Here is a 25,499-nt window from a genome sequence, read left to right on the forward strand (position 1 = left end):
TATTTTTAAACTTGTGCAGTTAAAACGCCTTCAGAATGATATCCTCTCTCTGAGGTTTTTGGCATACAGTTGATGATACAACAGAAGAAAAAAAAAGTGAAGTAGGAAAGGTAAACTTTCCCTTCATTATAAAATCACTGGAAGAGAAGTCTTTGCTGATTTTTTTTTTTTTTTTTCTCTCTAGAATGGAAATAATTCCTGGAAGAAATTCTAGCTTTGTGTAATAAACTGAAAAGATTTGAGAAAGATTCTAAATTATATTAGTTGTGCACAGAACTTTAAGTTAATGACAGTTAGATGATTCCTCCACTTTTACCTTCAAATATGATATCATTATGTTCTTGTATATGGAATTAGATTTATTCCCTTAAGTACTCGTTATGAACCGGTACTTTTATTCATTTTGATGAAAACATTGTAGGCTGCATGTATCTATCATAATGATTTCATTTGTACATGTGGACAAATTACACACACACACTCACACACACACAAAACAACCTGAATCTGAAAATCAATCTATTCAACTTGCTTTTTAAAAGTGGTTGCACCCTTGACCTTTGGTCAATATGAGAATCTGGGTTTGAAAATGACACCAATACAGGCTAGGGAGACGAGCCAAGATGAGTTCGACGTTGACCGATTGTCCCGAGGGGTCCAGTGATGCGGACAGTCCAGTTCCCGGCCTCCTTGTGAAGGACACCTTGTGTGTTCGGACCCCCGGAGGAGACTGCAGGATTGAGCTCTGTCTTGGAGACATCACCAAGCTTCTTAACTCAGACAAAGTAGATGTCATCCTGGTATCAGCCTTTGGAGGTAAGGTTGTTTCATGATTTGTTTTTCCCTATCATGTATGTAAAAGATTAACTAATCCCAAATGCCAATGGAGCCTCTCCAGCATTTTTTTTTTTTTTTTTTACCAAGCAAAACTATACCAGGGGAATAAGTGTTTGTTTGTTTGTTGTTTTTTTATGCCTCCGCTACGAAGTGGTGCCGGAGGCATTATGTTTTCGGGTTGTCCGTCCGTCCGTCCGTCCTTCCGTCCGTCCGTCCGTCCGTCCGTCCGTGCTAACGAGAGTATGCTTGTGTGGCTAGGAGAACAATAGTGCACAATAGATGGCCTTTATTCCGTCAGGCTTGTGTGGCTAAAATTTTTGCTTGTGTGTCTATTTTAACAAAAAGGAGAACAAAGGGGTAGACACACAAGCATATCACCCGTGAGGTCTTCCGTCCTTCTGTCCGTCCGTCCTTCCGTCCGTCCGTAATGAATTTTGTGGACAAGGTAACTATCAAAACCTGTTGAGGTATCCTAATGAAACTTGGCATGTATGTGTATTAGGGGGTGAAGTTGTGCCTATCAACTTTTGGGTGCACATGCTCAAGGTCAAAGGTCAAAAGGTCAAGGTCAAATACATAAAATTTCTTTATTTCCACCATATCTATTGAATGCATGAAGATATTTTCTTGAAACTTAGTGTATACATGTATTACCCAATGAAGATTTTCTGGTGAAAGTTTGGGTCATGAGGTCAAAGGTCAAAGGTCGAAAGGTCAGGGTCAAATACATAAAATTTCACTATTTCCACCATATCTATTGAATGCCTGAAGATATTTGCTTGAAACTTAGTGTATACATGTATTACCCAATTAAGATTCTCTGGTGAAAGTTTGGGTCATGAGGTCAAAGGTCAAAGGTCAAAAGGTCAAGTAAAAATATTAAATTTTTTTTTTCTCCATACCTTGGAAAATTGTTCAACGTATCTTCATGGAACATAGTATATACATATACTGACTGGAAGTGATTATCTAGAGAATGTAGGGTTCATGGGGTCAAAGGTCAGGGGTCAAAGGTCAAGTGCAACACTTCAAAATTTTACTATTTCCCTCCTATCATGCAATGCCAGCAGGGTTATTTTTTTTTACACTTGGTGTATGCATACATGTGTAACCTAATAGAAATTCTCTGGAAAGTTTTCTTTTTTCTTCTTTTTTTGCCTCAAAGGTTAAAAGGTCAAAGATCAAGTGAAAGTGCTGAACTAACTTTTTCCTCCATATCTCGGAAGTGGCTCAAGTTATCTTGAAACTTAGTACATATTATGCATGTTCTACCTGAAAGTGATTTTCTTATGAATTTTAGGGTCAAGGGCCAGATGAAAATGGTAACAATTTACTATTCAATTCAGAAATTGCACTTTTTCTCCACACCTGTACCTTGAAAATTACTCAATGCCTAAATGTATGAATGGGTCAAAGTCAAGTTAAAGTCCTTAAATCCCTAGATACATGCTCTCCTATTCATCCAATAAAACCTAGGTCAAGGAAGGTGAACATTCAACACATTTGTGACAAACTTGTCATTTCAATATTTTGCCAATTTTGTGAAAATGTAATCACACATTGTCCACATGTACTATCTAGACCTATTGGGAAAATCATGCATTATGGCGGAGGCATACCAGTCGCCAAAGCGACATTTCTAGTTGTGCATTGTTTTTAGTACTGTATTTTCATGCAATTTTGTTTGTTTTGCTACATTTCTTCCAAAACAGTGTAAACATGTATGATGATTCTTTGGCATTACTTATTATCTGATACATTTTTCTAGCAAGTTTTACTGAAATACATTTATCACAAAAGGATATTGTTTTATTGTAATCTTGTCATGCAATTCGGTGTAAGTTTTTTTTTTTTCGTGTATTTGCATTAAATTTGCTTGTAGTATTCTAAAACATTCTAGGTGGTTAGGACTGGAAAGTTGGACATGTCATCGACAAATCTTGTTAATATCTTTATCAGGACATATTCAACAGATCTATGCTCTTAATCCAAAGGAGAATTGATGGGAATTTATTTCTCTTTGTGCTTTGTAGGCAGCTACAGCAAAGGCATAGGTGTGATGGGAGCCCTCTATAAGAATCTTGGGATTGATGTTGACGAGCTGAAAAAGAGCCACCAAGAGGAGGATCTTCGTGCCCTGTATTCCTGCTGGTGGACCAAGCCTCTTCCTGACCACCTGCCTTATCATAGATTGCTTTGCTTTGAGAGCAGAGGGGGAGAATTTTCTGGAATAAAGTATGACATGTTTGCCAGAATATCTCCTTGTGTTAGGTTTTGATAGAATTCTATTTTCTGGAATACAGTTATTTTCATAGACTCTTGAGAATTTACTAAATGTACTCTGATTATTTAATATAAGTGTTCCTCATAAAAATTAAGGAACCGTATTGTAGTATACTATCACTCACAATGTCAATGTGTTGTAGAGTATTGTGAGGATGTGTGTGTGTGTATGTGTATGTGTGTGTGTGGGGGGGAGGGGTATGTGTCTTGCAAAGAATGAGTAAACAGAAGCATCTGTAGACAATATGTGGTAAGTTTTGCATTTTAGTTGTAATGTATCACAGATGTTAAGATGAAACGTGCTGGTCTAATACATAAGAGGGTGATGCTAGGGGCAATGAAACAAGCAATGTAGCATGATTGCAATCCAATATTGGATCTTTCCCACAGATTTTCTTGTGTGTTTAAATGATGATTATCAAAAGTCTTTATATGAATGAAAAAAAATGTCATGTTGTTGTAGAGAATCTTCTGAGAGGAAGGTGATTATCTGTGTAATTTTCTATGGATATATATACATCCATTCACATTAACCTCTTGAGGACAAGTTCTGAGTATACTCGGGCAAGTATCTATAGGAAAAGTGTGTTGTAGCAAAATCAGCCCGTCCTCAATGAATTAACGAAATCTTTAGTAACCTTTACTATAGTCAAAGTACATTTATACTAATAATTTCTGTAGCAAAGAATTGATGTAATTATGCAGACAATTCATGAATAATTTTTTCATTCTGATTGTCCAGGTACTATGACCCAAGCAGAGGGGCGAGAGGGCGCCCCCAGGAGTTGGTTTCCCATGCCTTCCGTTGCCTCGTCCCCATCCTAAACAACCAGGACGGCTCGGTCATCACACCACTATTGAATGCTGGGAGTCAGGTGGGACATTGACCTCGCTAAACAAATCGAGTTTGATGTTTGTGATGTGTTTCAGGGGACATAGTGTCCGAGTTTCATTCTACTGTAAATGTTGCATAGCATTTAATATTTACAATTTTGCACACTGCAATGTAGGGTTAATAGATTGGGATTTTTTTTTCAATATAATTATACAGAAGTTTTCTACTTTCTAAAATAAAAAAGAAATGAGTAAAGTTCACTGGAATTGGTCTATTGTGAAAAACAATTACTTCAAAATTTCTGCTGTTACAGTAATCTAATCTTGAATCAATTATTACCATGGAGATTTATCTTTCAATGAAAACTGGGGAAGCTTTGCCAAAAAGTTTGGTAGATGAGAGAGGACACTGAGACAGATTGAACATTGATAAATAACCTGATAGTATATAGCTTTGATGTGATGGCACCTGGGTAGTACTCTTGTTTTGTTTTGTTCACCAAGGATCAAGAATCTGATAAGTTGATTGAAATCATAGGATGCAGTGCATAGCTCTTGTCTGATTTTTGGAGCTTTTGCTTTGACAGGGGGGGGGGGTAGACTTACCTTTCATGTAAACTCTTTGGCTGAAATGGCACAAGGAAAAATAATGGTAAATGCAAAGTGCTCAAAGGGATGGTGAAGAAAGCTGTTATTGGGATAAAGAGTCATAAACAGGAATAGAAAAGAAAAGAAAAAAAGAATATCTTCTTAGCATGACAGTCAATTGTACATTTGTTCTAAGAATACAACTGAACTTTACAGTATTTGATGTCATCTTTGCTGCCTTGAATGACCCCAGGGATGTGACGAGTGTGAGATGCTGAAAGGGATGGTGGAGAACGCTGTGAGCTGGATGAAGGCTGGTCTTCCTCTCCGCCTCCTCAAGATTGTCATCTATGCCAAGGTCCTCAGCAAGACGAAGGCAGCGATGATCCTCCAGAGACCAAACGATGATGACATCCTGAAGCTCTTCTCAGATCTCAAGGAGAGGTTTGAGACCAAACTCACCATCCCAAAGGTAGTGTGTCATGGTAATATGACTCATTCCGTGCAAGCTGTGCAGTTATACAATGTGGTGCATATCAGTGCCCCATAAATAGTCTAAAAGGGTATCTCCATGCCACTGGAGATGCCATGCCATTCTCCATGCCATTCGACAGAAGGAACATATGTGAAGATATTGTTAAACAAGATTTCAAGCTGCCCTGCACTGCATTGGTGTGTAACATTTTTAATTGTCGGGCACATAGGGGAATTTCTGCATTTATAGGTGTTGTGCCGAAGATGGGCAGAGAAAACTTCCTGTGCAACCTTCTTCAAATCTTTCTTTGCAGCCAACGATACAGCACTGAATTGTTGTTATTTTTGTCTTTTTAGAATTATTTTGTGAATTTTGTTAATTATATCAAATTAATCAAACATAACATCCTAAACAAATTGAATGAAAGTGTTACCTGCCATTACTGTACATTTTTACACATATATGTGTGCTTTAATTGTCAAACATACCGTCACCTAATTCATCACACCTTTACAGCGTTTTTATGCCTCTGCCAAGAAGTGGTGCAGGAGGCATTATATTTTCGGGTTGTCCGTCCCTCCGTACGTACGTCCGCATTCGCTTATGCGATAACTTGAGTAATATTGACTAGAATTTTACCAAACTTGGTCCAAGTATAAGGTATGATGGGGCAATTACTTGATTAGATTTTGGGTGAAATCGACCAAAGGTCAAAGGTCAAGGTCAAATCATGAAATTGTATCTGTTTACGCGATAACTCGAGACTGGATCACGCAAATTTCACCAAACTTTTTCCGAGGATAATGTGTGGTGGAAAAATTACTTGATTGATTTTTGAGTGAAATCGGACAGAGGTCAAAGGTCAAAGATCAAGGTCAAATCCTAAAATTTATCTGTTTATGTGATAACTCAAAACTGGATGGAGCAGCTTTCCCCAAACTGGTCCAAGGATGATGTGTGATGGGGCGATTAGTTTAGTAGATTATAGTGACATTGGCAAGAGGTCAAAGGTCAAAAGGTCAAGGTCAAATGCTAAAAATGTTGCTATTTCCCCCATATCCATACCATGCCCAAAGGTATTTTCTTGAAGTTCTTAGTGTAGACATGTACTACTGCATAAAGATTCTCCAGAAAGAGTTTCATGTCATAAGGTCAAAGGTTAGGTGAAAATGTCACAATTTCACTTTTCTCGCAAATGGTTCAATGTATCTTCATGGAACATGGTACATACGCATGTATACTGACTGGCAGGGATTATCTAGGGAATATAGGGGTCATGGGTCAATAGTCAGGGGGTCAAAGGTCAAGGTCAACTCAATATTTTACTTTTTCCCTCATATAAATGCAATGCTTGCATTATAATTTTTAAAATTCAATATACAATATGTACATGTTTTACCTAATGGAGATTCTCTTGGAAATTTCATGCCAGAAGGTCAAAGGTTAAGGGTCAAAGCAAGGTTTTAATGCAAAAAAAAAGAATCTATTTTGCACTGTTATTACACTCTTTCTTCATACCTTTGAAATTACTCAATGCATAAACTTTGGGTCACTCAGAAGTTAAGTAAAAATCCTCAGTTCCCCAAATACATGTACCTGAACTTTTTCATAGACAATTATAGCAAACCTAGTTCAAGGAAAGTGAACATTCAAGATATTTCTGACAAACCTGTGACGTCATTTCAATATTTTGCCAGTTATGTGTAACTGTCAGCACACATTGTGAAGACATTGTACTATACACCTATTGGGAGAATCATGCATTATGGCGGAGGCATCAGTCGCCATAGCGACATTTCTAGTTTTGTATGTAGCAATATGAATGATATGATGCATGATAAATTATCTCAATGTAAGTCTTCCTGTAAACAGAAAGGAAGCATAAAACAAAAATTGACATTTTATCATCTGTGATCTCTTTGACTTTCTTTTATTCCAGAGGAAAAGGGGAATAAGTGCTTTTGTTGTTACTAGAATGATGTCACAAGGGGATTCTCATCATTTTTCTCTCACAGGAAGTCAAACTGGACTTTGACGTCTACCTGTCATACAGCAGCAAAGACCAGAAGGTGGTCGACGATATCCAGGCCACTCTACAGCGGCTCAAGCCCGACATACGAATCTACGCTTCACAGCAGAAAGTGGACGGAGATGCTATTTGGCAACAGGACATCTACTCTGTTATGACCAGGTGTGCCCGGGTCATCACTGGTCAATTGTAGTCCATTATAATACATGTGAAATTCGCCGTGAAGCCAGATATTTAACCTGTTGAGGACAGATTGATTTTGCTACAACACACATTTCCCATAGACACTTGCCGGAGTATACTCGCGACTGTACTATGGCAACAGTTAGAAAACAACCATTCAGTCGCTTGCAGCAAGTTGCTAGGAGATAGAGGTATACGAATATGGCAGTTTGCAATGGTTTCAAACGTCATCATGAAATCAGCCCCTAGACTTACACCTGTAGATATCCCCTATCACAAGAGATTAGAATTGATTCATTCATTGAATAGGTTTTAGCATGATGGTTTGTCAAAACTTGTAATAAAATACGTGCAGTTAAATGAATTTTATCAGGCCGAAGTGAGCGTAGAAAAAAGTCATGTGGTGAACTATTCACGTAGTGCTGTTCATGATTCTATTCACACAAATAAATACTGTCAATATCTCAATTCCTCAGAATTATGTGAATTCTTTGCCGATACAATCAATTATCATATAAATGTGGTACACAGGGGTTCTCTGTGTTTCACAAAATGAGTCAAATATGCATAAAGAAATGTGTCTTCTGTCACAGTGTTGAGTCCAAACTACTTGGAGTCACCAGATTGTTTGGAGCAGTATAACATTGCCCTCTGCTGTAACCGCCAGGCCCAGAGGGATATCTTGGCACCATTCTTTGTGGAAACAGTCACCTTGCCCACGTACATGGGACTTGTGCAGTATGCTGACTGCAGGTGAGTGAAATGAGAACTTTTCCCATCGGTAAAGTCTGAGATAGGAATCTGCTCATTGCAGACTTAACATCTATGGTAGAATTTCTTATGTAGATGACGGTTAGCATCAGAATAGAGTTAGGGCTGTGTTAAACATCAGATTGCATTTTTTGTTGTGATAGAAATGTGAATGTGTCGATTCCCATTCATTTCATATTCAGGCTTGGGTTGTCATAGGTGATTGTATATATGTCTTGGATTTCTAAACCCTAATCAATTAACTTACTCAATGTCTTTGAACAGAAAATTGGTATTGCAAACAGATTTATTGTACATTTAAGCCACATTCTTGGAAATGGGGCATTTTAATGCGGGATGTTGTTTTAAGGGTTATTACTAGTTTTCAAATCACAGTCAGAGCATGGCATTTACCTCAAAGACTTTATGAAAAGGCTGTATCAATCAACACGCACAGACACAAACAAGGGGATATTTCTAGGAATTGTAAAGACTACCAAAACAGGATTTTTACCAGTTTTTAATATCAATAGTAATAATGTTAACACTCATAATTGCCATGTAGCATAAGAAAACTCTTAATAGTACTTTCCTTAACTTTTTCTGCATAGTCATATTTTGTGTTGATGTGTTCAGTGAAAGTGAAAAATAAATATAATATTATTATGATCAACAATGAATCCATTATTTAGTGAATCCATGTAGTGGGACTTACAGTTGGGTCTTTGAAGTTTGTAAGTAGCATTTTTTGTCTATTTGATTATCCCCCATGACAGAGATGATTCATCTGGAAAGATAGCCAGTACCTGTCAGCAGCTTATCAAGACCTTGCCTGTCATGGCGACTGATGATGTCGAGGGTGAAGACGAGTCAGACGACGACCCATTCTGCTATGATATCTTCGTCTCCTACAGTCACTCGGACTCAGAGGCAGCCAAGCACATTGTAGATACCCTCCAGGGGCTTGACCCCAACCTCAGGATATTCTACGACATTCAGGAGCTGAAGACTGGTGAGTGTACACATCTCTGACCTATAGAGTCACAGAGGACCAACATGTGCTTTTGCAAGCATGAAGTGTGTGGTTAGAATAAAAGGTTAACCAATTTCAGATGTAGAATTTCATGTTGAGCTCATATAAGGTAACACACTTTAAATCAACTTTCATACAGAGTATGAATTGATGTATTGATCAACATGTGGTGTATAGCTAGTGGAATGTGCCATGAGATGTCACTCATAATAGATTTAAAAAAAAAATGAAGCCCTGTCTGAAAAAGTGTGTCAAATAAGTGTGATGCCACAATAATGTACTCATATCATTTTAGATGTGATTGAATACACATAAGTTAATTAAAGTGCTGTCTTTTTTAGAATGCTATGTGAATGATTGAATCAATAGCTAATATGTGAAAATCATGTTTGATACAAATTTATTCAAGGTAATATAACATTTGAAAAAAAGGAAAATGTTATGAGCTGGATGTACTTTGAGCTATAAACAATTGGTTTAATATCCTTCCTCCCCTTGCTAGGGAGGACTTGTCAATACCATTCTGTTGACATGAAGACATCTTTCATAAAAATCTGAATCTGATTTCTGTTTTGTTTGTTTGTATGTCTCAAGGTCATGCCTGGCAGCAGACCCTGTACCACTCCATTGATGGGTCAAGGTCAATGCTGGCCGTGCTGTCCAGTCGTTATCTGAGGTCAGCCGTGTGTCGGGAGGAGTACAGCTTGGCACAGACTAAACATCTCTGTCAGGTGAGTGGTTCAAGAGAGTTTCCAACATTCATGGCTGTTTGGGAGGAAAAATGTAAAGGGCAGGATTTAGAGATGCTCATGGATAAGCAGATGTGTTTGTGCAATTATGTGCATCTGTATGTTACATCTATTGGGGCATATGTATTATATATTTATTTTGGGTGTGTGTGCATATTCGTGTATGTATCTATAGCCATGGATGGATATAAGTTGATGAGTAAAAAGATGGAAAGATTTGTGGATGGATGAATGAATAGATTGATGGATGAATGTATGTATGGAGAAATTAGTGAATGGATGGATGGATGGATATATGAATGGGTAAATGGATGAATACTTGGAGGAATAGATGTATGGATGAATAAATGGATAGATAAGATAGATTGATGGATATATGGGTTGATGAATGAGTGTATAGATAGATGGGGTGATCAAGAATAGATATGTTTGTTGATGGATAAATGGATGGATAGATAGATAAATAAGTAGATAGATTGGTGCTATAGTAAATAGATGAATAGATAAATGGATACGAGATAGCTATGGAGTGAGATAGGTGGGAAGATAGAGGGATGGGTATAGATTGATGTGTATGCATTTTAATGTTTGTGGTAATGAATATTATGGAGGAATGGAAGGGGATTTGAAAACAAAACATGCACATGTATATGGAATTTTCTCTGGTACAGAAAGGACAAAATTTTTAAAAAGAGATGAAATCACAGGATGAAGCATTGTTTCTTCGTATAATTGCTTATCCTGTTCTCACGATCACTGCAGGATAAACTAAGACTCATCCCGGTGCAAATTGAAGAGCTGGAGACAGAGATAGCTTCTTTCTCTGAGGTTCCCATGGTAACAGCCACACCAGACATCTTCAAGACGGTGATGGAGAAAATTTGCACCAGCCTGGTTCAATGGCTGCATGGTCAAGAGTTCAAAGACCCCATCGATGAACTCACTGCCACATTTTCAGAGGCAACAGTAAGTTAATTTTGCCTTTCATTATAGTTTAAGTGGTCATACTGTACTAGTCGCAACATTTTCATGTATAGTCTTTTTTAACAAGCTTTATATCATAGGAAAGTTAAACATGTAGCCATAATGAATTAACACATAACACTGATATCCATGCTGAAGATCAATATGATTTTCAGTTCTTAATTTCGGGGAAAAAAAACACCTAGTACAATCAAATGCATAAGGTTGCTGATATCGATAGGAAAGGTGGGAACAATGAGGAAATGTTATGTGAAGAAATGGTATGTTGAAATGCTTCTTTATATACGTGTATGTATGTAGCTAAATGTCAAACAGAGGCATGAATTGCAAATGGTTCTAATGTGTACATGTTTCATTGTGATAATGTTGGAGCCAACCACTGTTTTCTTACCTGTTCTAACAAGCAATTTGATGTTTTCTTGCCTAATATCTCAGAATTTTCATCGGATACATCACTTGTTGGCAAGATGGACATACTTCCAGCAATCTATAAAATTGTCATGGTTGATTTCATGACAGAAATATGCTTCAAATTGAATGCATTATGAAAGTGGTCTCTGTTGATGCCCTTTGCCGGGAAAGTTTGACTGTCACATGACACTGACTATCTAGACACCTGTTTGAATCTTGTTATTTACAGGTTTCAGACAAACTGAATGTGTCAGCTCTCATGGAGGAACACAGAAAGAAGACCTTTAAGTGTAGCTACAAGACCACCTCCCTACTGTTACAGCACCGGTTCCCTCCAAAGTGCTTCATCTCGCAGCAAGAGTCAGAAAACTCCACTTACAAGGATGTGGTTGGTGAGGTCATCCTCAGCTTCCACCCACAGGACCGGAGATACGCTGTCTTCTTCCAGCGCATGCTGGAACTCGCTGCACCTCGCGTCGTCGTCAGGATCGATGCCTCTTCCGAACAGGAGCGACGAGATCAGCTGGAGAATGCCCGGCACGTTGTGGCGTTCCTCTCCCCACACTATATTGAGTCACCAAAGCAGGTGGAAGAGTTTCACATCTCACTCTGGCGGCAGAGGGTCAGTCCAGTGGAAGCCCCTCTACTTCTTCCTGTTCAGGTATGTCTTAAAGACTTTAACCATATCACTTGTGTGATGTACTCTCACGAAGAGTGCATATTTAACACAAACTTGTTGCAAGTGTGAGGAGATCATAGACAGAATGACAAGTGAAGAATTACTTCTGATGATCAAATGATATCTGGAAAGAAGGTGGAAAGGGATCGAGAGTTGGGTTTTAGAATTTTCAGCAACCCACAACTGATAAAATTTCAGCTGACCTTTCTGATATGTGAATATTCAGTTCAACTTTGTATTAAATTTACAGGTGTTGCCATTCGTTGAATAACATTAAGGATGAAAAATTAATTGTTTCATAATCATATTCTTGCTATACATTGATGTTTGTGCAATCACAGTTTTCCCCCTATTGTTTCCCTTCCATTGTCTGATCCCTGCCATCCTTGTCTGACTGCCAGGTTCTCAGGTTGCCACGGAAACCAACCTACTTCCACATCGTTGGCAGCGTGGTGGACCTGTGGGATTCCATGTGGCCTTCTCTGGAGGTATTCTTTCCTATGACAGCTTGGCTTGGGTCCGGGGAGTTCCAGGTGTCCAGGGACGAGGTTCTGGCCCTGATGGAGCTAGCCAAAATGACCCTTGACCTCATCGTCACAGCCCAGTGAGTCTGAGAAATCAACAGTGCTTGTAGCTCTTGTCATTGAGGTCTTGAAGCAAACCAGGGGGTAATTTAAAGTGCTGATTTATGAAACTAAAAGTTTGCTCTGATTCTGGAAGAATCTACAGAGTACAGTTAAACTCGCATAAGTCGATCTTCTCGGGACTGAGCAAAACACATCGACTTAGGCGATTTTCGACTTGTGCGTAAGTCGAAAAAAAATCGACTTACAGTTTCACCACAGGTACATTAACAAATGATGCACAGGATAGAGTGTGTTAGTGTAGGCGTAGCGCACTTGAGGGTATTCACAATTGTGAAACTTTCGCCTCGTGCATGTTGCACTACATTGTAAATACCCGAGAGTGAGCTGCGTCTCCACTAACGCCACGAAATAATCCTGTGCATCATTTGTTTTATAAAATGGGTCGAAAATTCGAAAACTAACGGCATTTTTCAGGGTTTTTCACGTACCTTTGTGGGTCAAGACGTCCGAAGATGTTCGTCCCAAACATCTACGCACGTCGCACTCGGAAATCCCGCACATATGGGGGGTTGGATTTCCGGACACTTAAGTTCCCGCATGAAAACTTACTTATTTTACATAGAATATGCACCCTTTACCTTAAAGACTTGATATAGACTCCTCATATAGGCCTACTAGACAACATACTCTGAAAACGGCGTGAGAATTAACCTGCTAAATCGCCCGGATTTGCCCTTCAAAGTGACTCCATGCACGCGTCCGGTCCCACAACGCTTGGTCTACTGTACTGTACGTATAATTAAGAGTATACGTACGCCACACATGTTATGCACAAGGGAAGAAAGGCCGGCCGGCTGGCAGCCCGATACGAACTAGAAGTTGTTTACAGGATTGACAGCGTGTATGCATGCAATTCAAAGGAGCCGCCGTGCGCACAGACGATCGGCAATAGGATTTAACCACAGAACTCTGTGTAAGAATTCTGTGGATTTAACACGCAGTGCTGTGCAATGGGACTGGAATAACCAAAGCACACGTGACTCATTTCAGCGCTTCCTATTGGCTACATTCTTGAACCCATTTTATAAACATGTATGTTTAATGTACATGTATGTTGTCTACTCTGGAGCCGAGAGCTGGAGCGGTGTGCCGCAGCACGGGTCGCCCAGCAGGGCCGCGGATAACTTTGCATGGACAGTGCATTAGTATTGGCACAGGTCCGATTACTTTACACCCTTGTTAAACCTTTGGGACGTGAATATGAACGATATTTGAGCAGTGATTTATTCCAGTTTACCATACCGTGGCTTGAAATGCGTGTAGAGGTGCAATTCTGATTTACCCGTGCCCGTAACTTTCCCCCTAATTTCCGCTTTGAAAACTCAGCAGCTTCATCCATTATACCACTCCACTGCACAGTGCTGCAAATGCCAAGCTACATGTACACTGCAAGCGCAATACTGTACATGTAAATGAACGCATGTGTACTGTACGAACGCTGTATGTACGTAGCGCGACAGCTGACAGGGCTGTTCCAGCGGACCTCCAAATACGAAGAGAGTTAAACGATCCCATGCGATCGCTTTGAATTTTGATTTTAGATCATTTTTTTTTTTGTCACCTCAAACTCGTCTGACAAACAATATAATGATGAGGAAGAAAGATTTGCGGTGACACCATGTGTATGTAGTCCTTAACCCTAAAAAGACTGGGGGGGGGCCTAAAAGGCCCCCCCCTCGACATTTCGCGCAATTACTCTGCAACACGCAATGCTCTCGCCGCGATGCTCTATGACTTTTTTCTTTCGAGTTTCCCGCACATTTTGACACCAAATTTGTGACGCCCGGGGGTACGGTTCTGAAGTTACATAACTTTTTGTACATGCACGTGAGGCCGAAAATGGCTCAAAAATGTGATTTTGTGTACAAAGTCAATGCAAATTGAGTTCTTTCACATGGTTCATATAAATATGCTTATTTTTACTCTCAATGGCTAAAATTAATTTGTTTTAGGAGTATAATGCTTCAAAAAGTGTCTGCCACAAATTCTGTTAAAAAAACAACAAAAACAAAAGGTCGAAAAAACAAAGAAATACATAAGAAATTCATAAAACAATAAAATAGATAAGAAATTAATTTTGATACCGAATTTTTTTTCAAGTACAGTTGCTAAGAATGCCACAAAGAATAATTAGACCAAAAATGAGCACTTTTGGAGCTTTATTTACTGATTTAGATCAAAGAGTCTGATTTCTCGCATAAATTAGCATAATTAAATCAAAATAAAATAAAAGAAGACTATTTTGTAAAATCTAAATATACGATCTTGTAGATTACATTGCACACTACCATTGTGCAAATTTCCGCGGCGATCGCGCGATCCACGGCCGAGATCTTAAGGGGGGGCCCTTTAGGCCCCCCCCCAGTCTTTCGAGCTACCAAAATAGCCCAGTCTTTTTAGGGTTAACCGGATCGTAGTTTGGAAGAAGAGCTTAGAAAGAGGAGAAACGAAGAGGGAAGCGACATATGGGGGTTGTGAGGAGGGCAAAAAGTGAAGAGTGGGAGACAGTAATGGGCTGGAAGTTGAAGTTGCACTAGTGGAGACAGTAGAGAAAGGAACACAGAGAGTGGTAAGGAAGAATAGTGTGAGAATCAAGTAAGATGTTCGGACATCGTTAGAAGGGGAAAGATGAAATAGAAGGGAAGAGGAAGAGGAAGGAGTTGAATGTTGGAGAATAATGGAGATAGGGGAGAGCAGTGAAGATTCATGAAACCAAGAGGAGAACGAAGTCGGCGAACAGTGTGGCTATGGAATGCGAATGAATAATGGAGAAAGGACGATTAACAGAAATAAGGAGGGGTAAGTAGAGGAGAGGTGAGAATATGCGGAGAGAAGGGAGAGAGAGAGAGAGGGGGGGGGGAATGAAAAGAAGAAGAAAAGAACAAATTGAAATTTAAGACGTAAATTGGAGGGAGCTAGTGTAGATCCTAGAATTAAATGCTGCTGCGGAAAAGAAAAATAAATGGAGAGGAAAATGATGACAGTTAAATCCTGAAAAGGTTCCTGTGGGAGAAATGCAAAAATGAGAAATTAAAATAAGGTTAAAGTGTAGACCTGAGGAGAGAAGACAAGAGAAATAACCTGTAAAGAAATGTGTAAATTAAAACTAGTGGTCCTGAAAAGGACCGTTGGGTTGTATGGAAGGAAGAAATAAAAAGAAAAGAAGAAAGAAGAGAACAGAACAGAAAGAAAGGAAAAGATGAGTAGTGTAGAAACAGACAAAAGTGTAAGAGAGAGAGAGGAAAGAGAAATGAAACACTGAGTAAAGGTACACAGCTAGTGAAAGTAGAGCAAGAAGTCTAGTTATAAGAATAACTAGGAGAACCGAGGAACTTGACGTTTCGGGCAGGTTGACTGTCCTTCGTCAGAAGTGAAGCGTGATCTGAGAGGAGGCGGGCTATATATGGGGAATGCGGACCTAGATGGAAGAGGTCGGTCGAGGCGGGCTCGCAGGCGGGCTGAGCGTCGGCTGTTGGTGGAGTGTTGTGGTCGTTGATGCGTTCTATTGTTCTTGGAGTGTGTTGGTGGCGGAGTACATCTGTGAAGGCTAATAGGTCGTGGCCGGAGATTGGAGTCCGGGTTAGTAGATGGGGTGGACGTCGGTGGTGTGAATGAATTGTGTCGGTGAGGGCGTCTTCTGGAACCAGCGATAGGTGTGGTCGTGAGTGGAAGGCGCGGTTGACGTCGTGGGCGCTGTTGTGAAGAGGTGGGGGAAGAGTTATGAGAGGAAGAAGTAGAGGGGGGAATGTGCTGTGGAGAGAGTGTGTTGTTGTTGTCATTGTTGCTGTCTGATTGTTTGTTGATGAGAGGAAGCCAGATGTTGTTGATGTGGAGTCCAGTATCCTGTGTAACAGTGTCGTGTGTGTGAATTTCTATGGCTTCTCTGATGCGTCGTGTGTTCCAGTTTTTGATGGATGTGATGAGTTTGCTGTCTTCCCAGTTGATGCGATGTTCCGACTGTTGAGCGTGTTTCACGACGGCTGACTTTTCCCATTCCGAACGTCTGTAGCATGTTTTGTGTTCTTTCAGTCTGGTCTCTAGTGATCTCCCTGTTTCACCTATGTAGACTTTGCCGCATTCGCATGGGATACGGTAGACACCTGGTTGTTTGTGTCTGGAGTGCTTGTCTTTGTGTGAGTGCAATGAATTGTGAAGTTTGTTGGAAGATGTATGACGGACCTGGATGTTGGCGGACTTGAAGATGCGTTGTAGTTTGTGCGAGGTGGCGCCGAGGTAGGGAAGATTTACAGTTGTGATGGGCTGTTCCTTGGCTGCTTGGTTGGGATGAGAAGGTGCTTGAGTGTCGATTTTGTGCTTGGGGTATTGGTTGATAGTGGTGAGTGTGTCTGTGATATGTTCGAGTTCTTGTCGAAGATGTTCTTTGTCGCTGATTTGATGAGCACGACGGACGAGAGCGTTCGGTACTGACTGACGGACTGCTGGATGATGGAAGGAGCGGTAGTGAAGATATCTGTCTGTGTGAGTGGGTTTGCGGTAGACCTGGTGAGAGAAAGTACCAGCGTTGGTCTTTGTGACGAGAACATCGAGGAAGGGGAGAGAATGGTTGTGTTCCGTTTCCACTGTGAATGAGATGTTGGAATGTTGTTCGTTGAGGTGTGTGAGGAAGTCGTCCAGTTGATCTGCTTGGTGTGGCCAGATGGTGAAGATGTCGTCGACATACCGGAGCCAGAGTGAAGGTTTGTGCTGTGCCGTGGCTAGTGTGTGACTTTCGAAATGTTCCATGTAAATGTTGGCAATGATCGGTGAGAGGGGGGAGCCCATGGCTGCGCCTTGTTGCTGTTTGTAGTGTGTGTCCCTCCATCGGAAGGAGGTAGAATTGAGACATGTGAGGAGGAGGTCGTGTATCTGTTGTGGTGTGAGTTGTGTTCTGGAAGAAAGAGAAGGGTCATCGGTGAGACGTTGTTTGATGATGTCACAGGCTTCGTTGACAGGAACGCTGGTGAAGAGTGATTCTACATCAAAGCTGACGAGGGTGTCTGTAGGGTTGATAGTAGTTTGAGAGAGAATGTCAATGAAGTGTTTGGAATTGTTAATGTGGTGTTCTGTGTTGCCAACGAGTGGCTGTAGAATGTCTGACAGGTGTTTGGCTGTTTCGTAGCAAGGGGAACCTCGTGTAGAAATGATGGGGCGGAGAGGCACTGATGGCTTGTGAATTTTGGGTTGCCCGAAGAGGATGGGACATCTGCTGGAGGAGGCACGGAGTCTGAAATAAAGCTGTTGAGGAAGGGCATTTGATCGATGAAGTTCGAGGAGCTTGGCGTTGAGTTTCCTCTCGGTGGCAGGAGTCGGGTCACGTTTCAGTTCGGTGTATGTGGGGGTGTGAAGGATGTCTTGTATCTTTTGTTCGTATTGTGTTTTGTCCATGACGACCGTGGCGTTGCCTTTGTCTGCTTGAATGATATGGATGGATGCGTTGCTTTGTAGAGTCTTCACCGCTGTTCGTTCTTCTTTGTTGAGGTTGGGCTGCGGTGGCTTGGCTGTGGAGAGAGCTTGAGTAACAAGGAGTCAAATGTTGTCGGCTGCGGCTTTGTTCAGGTATCTGAGCTTGGGTTCCGTTTGTTGTATGATTTCTGTGAAAGGAATCTTCTTGGGTGGTGTTGCGAAGTTAAGCCCAAGGGATAACACGTTGTGTTCGGCTTGTGTGAGGTTGTGCTGGCTTAAATTGACAACGGTGTTGCGGGCGGCGGGCGGCTTGTCTCGTGTGTATGTATGGGTATGGCTGTTATGTAGTGTGTTGAACTTCCGTATCTGTTTCTCTCTGGTGCGAAGAAATGTGGTCCTTGCTGTGTGAGAGTTGAAGGTCTGTATCTTCTGGAGGTCGGCAGGATGTAGTGTTTGTGACAAGTGTGTTTGTGAGGTGTTGATTTGTTGATCGATTGTGTGAAGTTCTTGTCGAGTATGGGCAATGCGTTCTCTGGTGAGGGAGAGGCCGGCTTGGTGAAGAATACGTCGAGCACGTGGAGTTTGTATGGTTGATTTCCGCTGTAGACCAGGAGGGATGATACTGTGATCTCGGCATCTTTTCAGAAAGGTGAGATGATTGGAGAGTTTAGATTGTTTGACTAGGTTCCGTTGAAGTAGGCGAGAAGATCTTTGAGTTTGCTCCCCGTAGAGCTCGGTTATGTGTTGTTTGAAGGTTTGCATGGTGAAGTTAATTAGGAAGAAAGATTTGCGGTGACACCATGTGTATGTAGTCCTTAACCGGATCGTAGTTTGGAAGAAGAGCTTAGAAAGAGGAGAAACGAAGAGGGAAGCGACATATGGGGGTTGTGAGGAGGGCAAAAAGTGAAGAGTGGGAGACAGTAATGGGCTGGAAGTTGAAGTTGCACTAGTGGAGACAGTAGAGAAAGGAACACAGAGAGTGGTAAGGAAGAATAGTGTGAGAATCAAGTAAGATGTTCGGACATCGTTAGAAGGGGAAAGATGAAATAGAAGGGAAGAGGAAGAGGAAGGAGTTGAATGTTGGAGAATCATGGAGATAGGGGAGAGCAGTGAAGATTCATGAAACCAAGAGGAGAACGAAGTCGGCGAACAGTGTGGCTATGGAATGCGAATGAATAATGGAGAAAGGACGATTAACAGAAATAAGGAGGGGTAAGTAGAGGAGAGGTGAGAATATGCGGAGAGAAGGGAGAGAGAGAGAGAGGGAGGGGGGAATGAAATTCTCTCCCCTTCCTCGATGTTCTTGTCACAAAGACCAACGCTGGTACTTTCTCTCACCAGGTCTACCGCAAACCCACTCACACAGACAGATATCTTCACTACCGCTCCTTCCATCATCCAGCAGTCCGTCAGTCAGTACCGAACGCTCTCGTCCGTCGTGCTCATCAAATCAGCGACAAAGAACATCTTCGACAAGAACTCGAACATATCACAGACACACTCACCACTATCAACCAATACCCCAAGCACAAAATCAACACTCAAGCACCTTCTCATCCCAACCAAGCAGCCAAGGAACAGCCCATCACAACTGTAAATCTTCCCTACCTCGGCGCCACCTCGCACAAACTACAACGCATCTTCAAGTCCGCCAACATCCAGGTCCGTCATACATCTTCCAACAAACTTCACAATTCATTGCACTCACACAAAGACAAGCACTCCAGACACAAACAACCAGGTGTCTACCGTATCCCATGCGAATGCGGCAAAGTCTACATAGGTGAAACAGGGAGATCGCTAGAGACCAGACTGAAAGAACACAAAACATGCTACAGACGTTCGGAATGGGAAAAGTCAGCCATCGTGAAACACGCTCAACAGTCGGAACATCGCATCAACTGGGAAGACAGCAAACTCATCACATCCATCAAAAACTGGAACACACGACGCATCAGAGAAGCCATAGAAATTCACACACACGACACTGTTACACAGGATACTGGACTCCACATCAACAACATCTGGCTTCCTCTCATCAACAAACAATCAGACAGCAACAATGACAACAACAACACACTCTCTCCACAGCACATTCCCCCCTCTACTTCTTCCTCTCATAACTCTTCCCCCACCTCTTCACAACAGCGCCCACGACGTCAACCGCGCCTTCCACTCACGACCACACCTATCGCTGGTTCCAGAAGACGCCCTCACCGACACAATTCATTCACACCACCGACGTCCACCCCATCTACTAACCCGGACTCCAATCTCCGGCCACGACCTATTAGCCTTCACAGATGTACTCCGCCACCAACACACTCCAAGAACAATAGAACGCATCAACGACCACAACACTCCACCAACAGCCGACGCTCAGCCCGCCTGCGAGCCCGCCTCGACCGACCTCTTCCATCTAGGTCCGCATTCCCCATATATAGCCCGCCTCCTCTCAGATCACGCTTCACTTCTGACGAAGGACAGTCAACCTGCCCGAAACGTCAAGTTCCTCGGTTCTCCTAGTTATTCTTATAACTAGACTTCTTGCTCTACTTTCACTAGCTGTGTACCTTTACTCAGTGTTTCATTTCTCTTTCCTCTCTCTCTCTTACACTTTTGTCTGTTTCTACACTACTCATCTTTTCCTTTCTTTCTGTTCTGTTCTCTTCTTTCTTCTTTTCTTTTTATTTCTTCCTTCCATACAACCCAACGGTCCTTTTCAGGACCACTAGTTTTAATTTACACATTTCTTTACAGGTTATTTCTCTTGTCTTCTCTCCTCAGGTCTACACTTTAACCTTATTTTAATTTCTCATTTTTGCATTTCTCCCACAGGAACCTTTTCAGGATTTAACTGTCATCATTTTCCTCTCCATTTATTTTTCTTTTCCGCAGCAGCATTTAATTCTAGGATCTACACTAGCTCCCTCCAATTTACGTCTTAAATTTCAATTTGTTCTTTTCTTCTTCTTTTCATTCCCCCCCCCCCCCTCTCTCTCTCTCTCCCTTCTCTCCGCATATTCTCACCTCTCCTCTACTTACCCCTCCTTATTTCTGTTAATCGTCCTTTCTCCATTATTCATTCGCATTCCATAGCCACACTGTTCGCCGACTTCGTTCTCCTCTTGGTTTCATGAATCTTCACTGCTCTCCCCTATCTCCATTATTCTCCAACATTCAACTCCTTCCTCTTCCTCTTCCCTTCTATTTCATCTTTCCCCTTCTAACGATGTCCGAACATCTTACTTGATTCTCACACTATTCTTCCTTACCACTCTCTGTGTTCCTTTCTCTACTGTCTCCACTAGTGCAACTTCAACTTCCAGCCCATTACTGTCTCCCACTCTTCACTTTTTGCCCTCCTCACAACCCCCATATGTCGCTTCCCTCTTCGTTTCTCCTCTTTCTAAGCTCTTCTTCCAAACTACGATCCGGTTAAGGACTACATACACATGGTGTCACCGCAAATCTTTCTTCCTAATTAACTTCACCATGCAAACCTTCAAACAACACATAATATAATGATGAGTAATGAATAATGAATAATAGATGACAGTGATTTATTACACAGTAAAATCTTATTCGACTTAGGCACAGTGAATTCAATGGTTTTTCCATGAAAGTGTTCTTGGAATTTCATCGACTTAGGCGAGTATTCGACTTACAAAATTCGACTTGTGAGTGAATTAATACACGTACGTCAATGGGGAAAAATCGGGACTTTTTAAAATAATCGACTTACGCGATTATTCGACATAGGCGACGTCGACTTAGGCGAGTTTAACTGTACATTGAGGTTGGACTTCTGTTGACGTGGAGCTCTCGATAACAAGGAGCCAAGATGATGCGAACATGTTTTGTTAACTTGGTTGGAATTATTAAAATTAATTAAATATGTGAAATGCAATCTCTTCATCTAAATTATATATAATTATATGAATACAAGACAAAACTATTGGGAAAGGAATGCAACAGTTTACTTAAAGGTTAGTATGCACTAGTAATAAATTCTTCTTCCAGCATATTTGTTGTTGTCATATAAGGAATTTGGGACCATTCGCATAAAAGCATTTCCATACTACGTGTAGACCCATGTAAAGAATGTTTTTTGGCGTTTTTTTTTTGGGGGGGGGGGGGGTGGAGGGGGGAGGAGGTGGTGAATTTTGTAACAGACAAAACGATAACAATGAATGAAAATTACTCAACATGATGATATTCTCAAATGAAATTAAATAAAGTTGTGCATAACATGTGCATTCAGTATTGTAAAGGCAAACACATGTTTCACAAATCAGCATTTGTTACTTCTTGCAGGAGTTTACCCAAACAAGAGGGTGTTACGGTCCGTCCAGCACTGCGCAACATTGTCGAGGTCAAAGCAGAAATCAAGGAGATGACAAATGCAACAAAAAGACATTCTTGGAAGGTAAGTACTACTGTCACAAAATTCATTCACCATTAGTTGGTGAACAGTTGCCCATATGAAGTCTATATAAGGCTTGCTGGAGGTAGAATTCACTTCCCTTGTGTCCAATCCATTTGGACCAATATACATGTGTAAGTAAGCACAGTCACCTCTCTGTATGAGTTTAACCCTAACTTACCTGGGGGGGGGGGGGGCCATAATGGCCCCCCCCTCGACAAATTCCGCGACCATTCCGCCGCGCAAAATTTTTTGACCGCGCCGCTCACTGACTTTTTACTTTCAAGTCTCGCGCAACTTTTGAGACCAAATTTGTCGCGACCGGGCATACCGTTCCGAAGCCACGCCCCTTCAAAAAATGTTCGTCCACCCCAAAATTGCTCAAAAACGTGATTTTGTGTACAAAGTCAATACAAATTGTGTTTTTTCAATTAATTCATATAAAGATTCATATTTTTAATTTTAATGGCTGAAATAAATGTATTTTAGTATAGCTATGCTTCTAAAGATGTGTATGACAAATTCTGCTGAAAAAAACAACAAAAACAAAAGTTCGAAAAAACAAAGAAATACATTAAAAAATGATAAAACAATAGAAAACATAGGAAATTAATTTTGATACTGATTTTCTTTTTACGTACAAATGTTCGGAATGTCACTAGGAAAATTTAAAACAAAAATCAGCATTCCATAAGCTTTTATAAGCCAATTATAGACGAAAATGAGTTTTTTTGCATATATTTGCATAATTAATTAATTTAAAATAAAAACTGCAAATTTTTTGAAAATTGAACTCAACAGTCTTGTAGATTACATCCGGCTTTATGTTCATGCAAAATTTTGCGGCGATCGCGCGATCAACGGCCGAGATCTGAAGGGGGGGCCATAATGGCCCCCCCCCCCCCCCAGGAATTCAAGCTTGCTAAATAGCCCAGGTAAGTTAGGGTTAAGTTGCTTGTAACGAGTATTGCCACGAGTTGAAATCATTCTCGGACTCAAATATGAAACAGGTATGGTAATCATATCATATGAGTGTGTGATTATCATAAAGTTCATTCTCCAGTCTCATAAGATTCAACTTGGGCTTATTTGACTTTACATTGACTTGAGTGAGGTTGAATTTACACATATTTCAAAAGTGTAAATGAATGAATTCCTTAGAACAGAGAGAGACAGAAAAGCTATTACAAAATGTTAAATAACTGCATGAAGAAAAGTTGATTTTGAAGGATAAAAGATAAGTAAATTTAAGACTCGTTTGCACTGTACAGATGTTTCTGCAGCACTGATTATCAGTCTTGCTCTTCCTGATTTTTCCTTCTTTCCATCTCTCACTCGGTAGCCGTCTGACCCAAGAGATGCTGATGCCCTGGAGAATTGTTGTTGCATCATCTGTCGGCGAAGCAAACAGCTGTTGGGTCACCAGTCTTCACAAATGTGATTCCTACCAATCTCTGCCAGCACTTACAGTGGCTAAAACTTAACTGTCTTGTTAACTTCTCATGTAACTATGGGCAATATCATTATATTAGATTGACAAGCAACTGCTAGTGATAATTTCTGTAAACGAAATCCTACTTACCCATATTTCAACTGCCTATGGTCAGCATTTCTGGAAAAGAAATGTTTCTATATATTTCAGCTGCCCTTCATTTTCTGCCATATATATTTTGTATATATATTCTATTTATAGTATATATTTTCTTGATTTAAATTGTCTTTGTATCACATTTGGACTTCTTTTAACATGAGACTTTCTCAAGATGCACCATGTTTCATAAAGTCTAACCATTAAAAAGTGAACTGTGAACTGTTTACCTCTTCCATAGGAGCAGTAGTTTCAGTGTGTGAGTCCACAGTATCTTTTCCCCTCAGAAACACTATATTCTGTCAATAAACTGATTAAACAAAATGGACCTGAAATAAGTCAAATTTGTGAGGATGTTTTGTCCAGTCTAAAGTAAAGATCAATGCCTTGACTTTAATACTACCATGTGAGATGTGGCTAAGAAGTGTATTTGACAAGGGAAATGTATCTTGGCATTTTCATAGGATCTAGTATGAACAGTTACAAATGCCATATCACAGAGCTCTTTGTATCTTGTAAATAGAAAGGTACTTTTTTTACAGGTTTAGATAGTGTGTGATAAAAAAACAACAACAGCTATTTTGTATACACTGTAGTGTCACATACTGTATCCTCCAATGCAATGATTTGTAAACCGTCCAAACCAGAGGAGGGAAGGCAGCAATGACAGCTAAATCTGGTGCTTCTGGCCAGTAAGCAATAAGTTAGTAGACATTAAAGACTACCTCATGGCCAACATTTCAAGTAGCATGCGATTATTCAAGTTCATGAAATTCTTCCGTTAAGATGTACGTTTTTCATTGAAACTGACAAATTGCTCTACATCGACGTAAATAAGCACTGAATTGATCAGTGTTTTAGTAGTAGCCATGATAAACCAAAAAATCATGGGCATACGTCCTTGAGCAGGATTCAAACCTACGACCTCCTGATCTCCACTAATAGACCACCAAGCTTCTGCCCAACTGCAAGTGTTGGTTCCAATCCTTACAGCATGCAATGGGTACTGCGTAATTATTCAAATTCATGAAATTCTTCCATCAAGATGTTTTTGTCAATCAGTTGCAATTATTGTGTGATTGTCCCTCAACAAGGGTCAATTCTCTACCCCAGTACATATTCAGTGATTGTTCCACATAAAAGATTCATAAATTAGCCACTCTTTACTGCTCATAATGACTTTTCACAGGATATGGTGATTACGCTTTTTCTGACATATCTCTTGTGAAGTTGTATGCAACCATTTAGTTCATTATCCATGAATATAGCAGAATTAATTTGTGTTATTAGTATGGCTTCAGCAAGTCACTGCAGAGGGCAGTGTTGGCTGCCACTGTGCTTTCATTGTAAGATGCACTGAAATATTTGATATGCTGAAGCTGAATATGATATGAACCGTGCAGACATGTGTAGTAATTTTTGAAGGGCCATTAATACATTTTGTTTGATATACGTCACTGTGGGATCCCTTGTAAAAAAATACCATGGTTTGACTATGAGGCATAACCATGGTTTTACATTGGATCCATCCATGGTTTAACCATAGTGCAATGTGGTTTGATTATGGTCAAACCATGGTGCACTAATGTTTAACCATAGT

General features: G+C 40.6%; 1 protein-coding gene across 1 annotated transcript; it reads left to right on the forward strand.

Annotated features, from left to right (window-relative positions):
* The first annotated feature begins 623 nt into the window (after positions 1 to 623).
* On the forward strand, positions 624 to 24,074 carry LOC140231697 (uncharacterized). The gene is made up of 13 exons (XM_072311850.1): positions 624 to 816; positions 2,871 to 3,072; positions 3,863 to 3,995; positions 4,796 to 5,014; positions 7,033 to 7,228; positions 7,823 to 7,982; positions 8,756 to 8,991; positions 9,607 to 9,743; positions 10,524 to 10,727; positions 11,386 to 11,817; positions 12,237 to 12,439; positions 22,203 to 22,314; positions 23,654 to 24,074. The coding sequence occupies exons 1-13, from the start codon at positions 624 to 626 to the stop codon at positions 23,750 to 23,752; spliced, it is 2,526 nt and encodes an 841-aa protein (XP_072167951.1). The 3' UTR covers positions 23,753 to 24,074.
* The last annotated feature ends 1,425 nt before the right edge of the window (positions 24,075 to 25,499 follow it).

Source organism: Diadema setosum, chromosome 8, assembly GCF_964275005.1.
Source record: "Diadema setosum chromosome 8, eeDiaSeto1, whole genome shotgun sequence".
Classification (NCBI taxonomy): domain Eukaryota; kingdom Metazoa; phylum Echinodermata; class Echinoidea; order Diadematoida; family Diadematidae; genus Diadema; species Diadema setosum.

Bases quoted from the DNA above. Each gene is read 5' to 3' on its own strand.
- LOC140231697 (XM_072311850.1), top strand. From the start codon at position 624: ATGAGTTCGACGTTGACCGATTGTCCCGAGGGGTCCAGTGATGCGGAC. The intron at 7,983-8,755 runs GTGAGTGAAATG...CCCCCATGACAG, and splicing joins GTGCAGTATGCTGACTGCAG to AGATGATTCATCTGGAAAGA. The intron at 9,744-10,523 runs GTGAGTGGTTCA...CGATCACTGCAG, and splicing joins AGACTAAACATCTCTGTCAG to GATAAACTAAGACTCATCCC.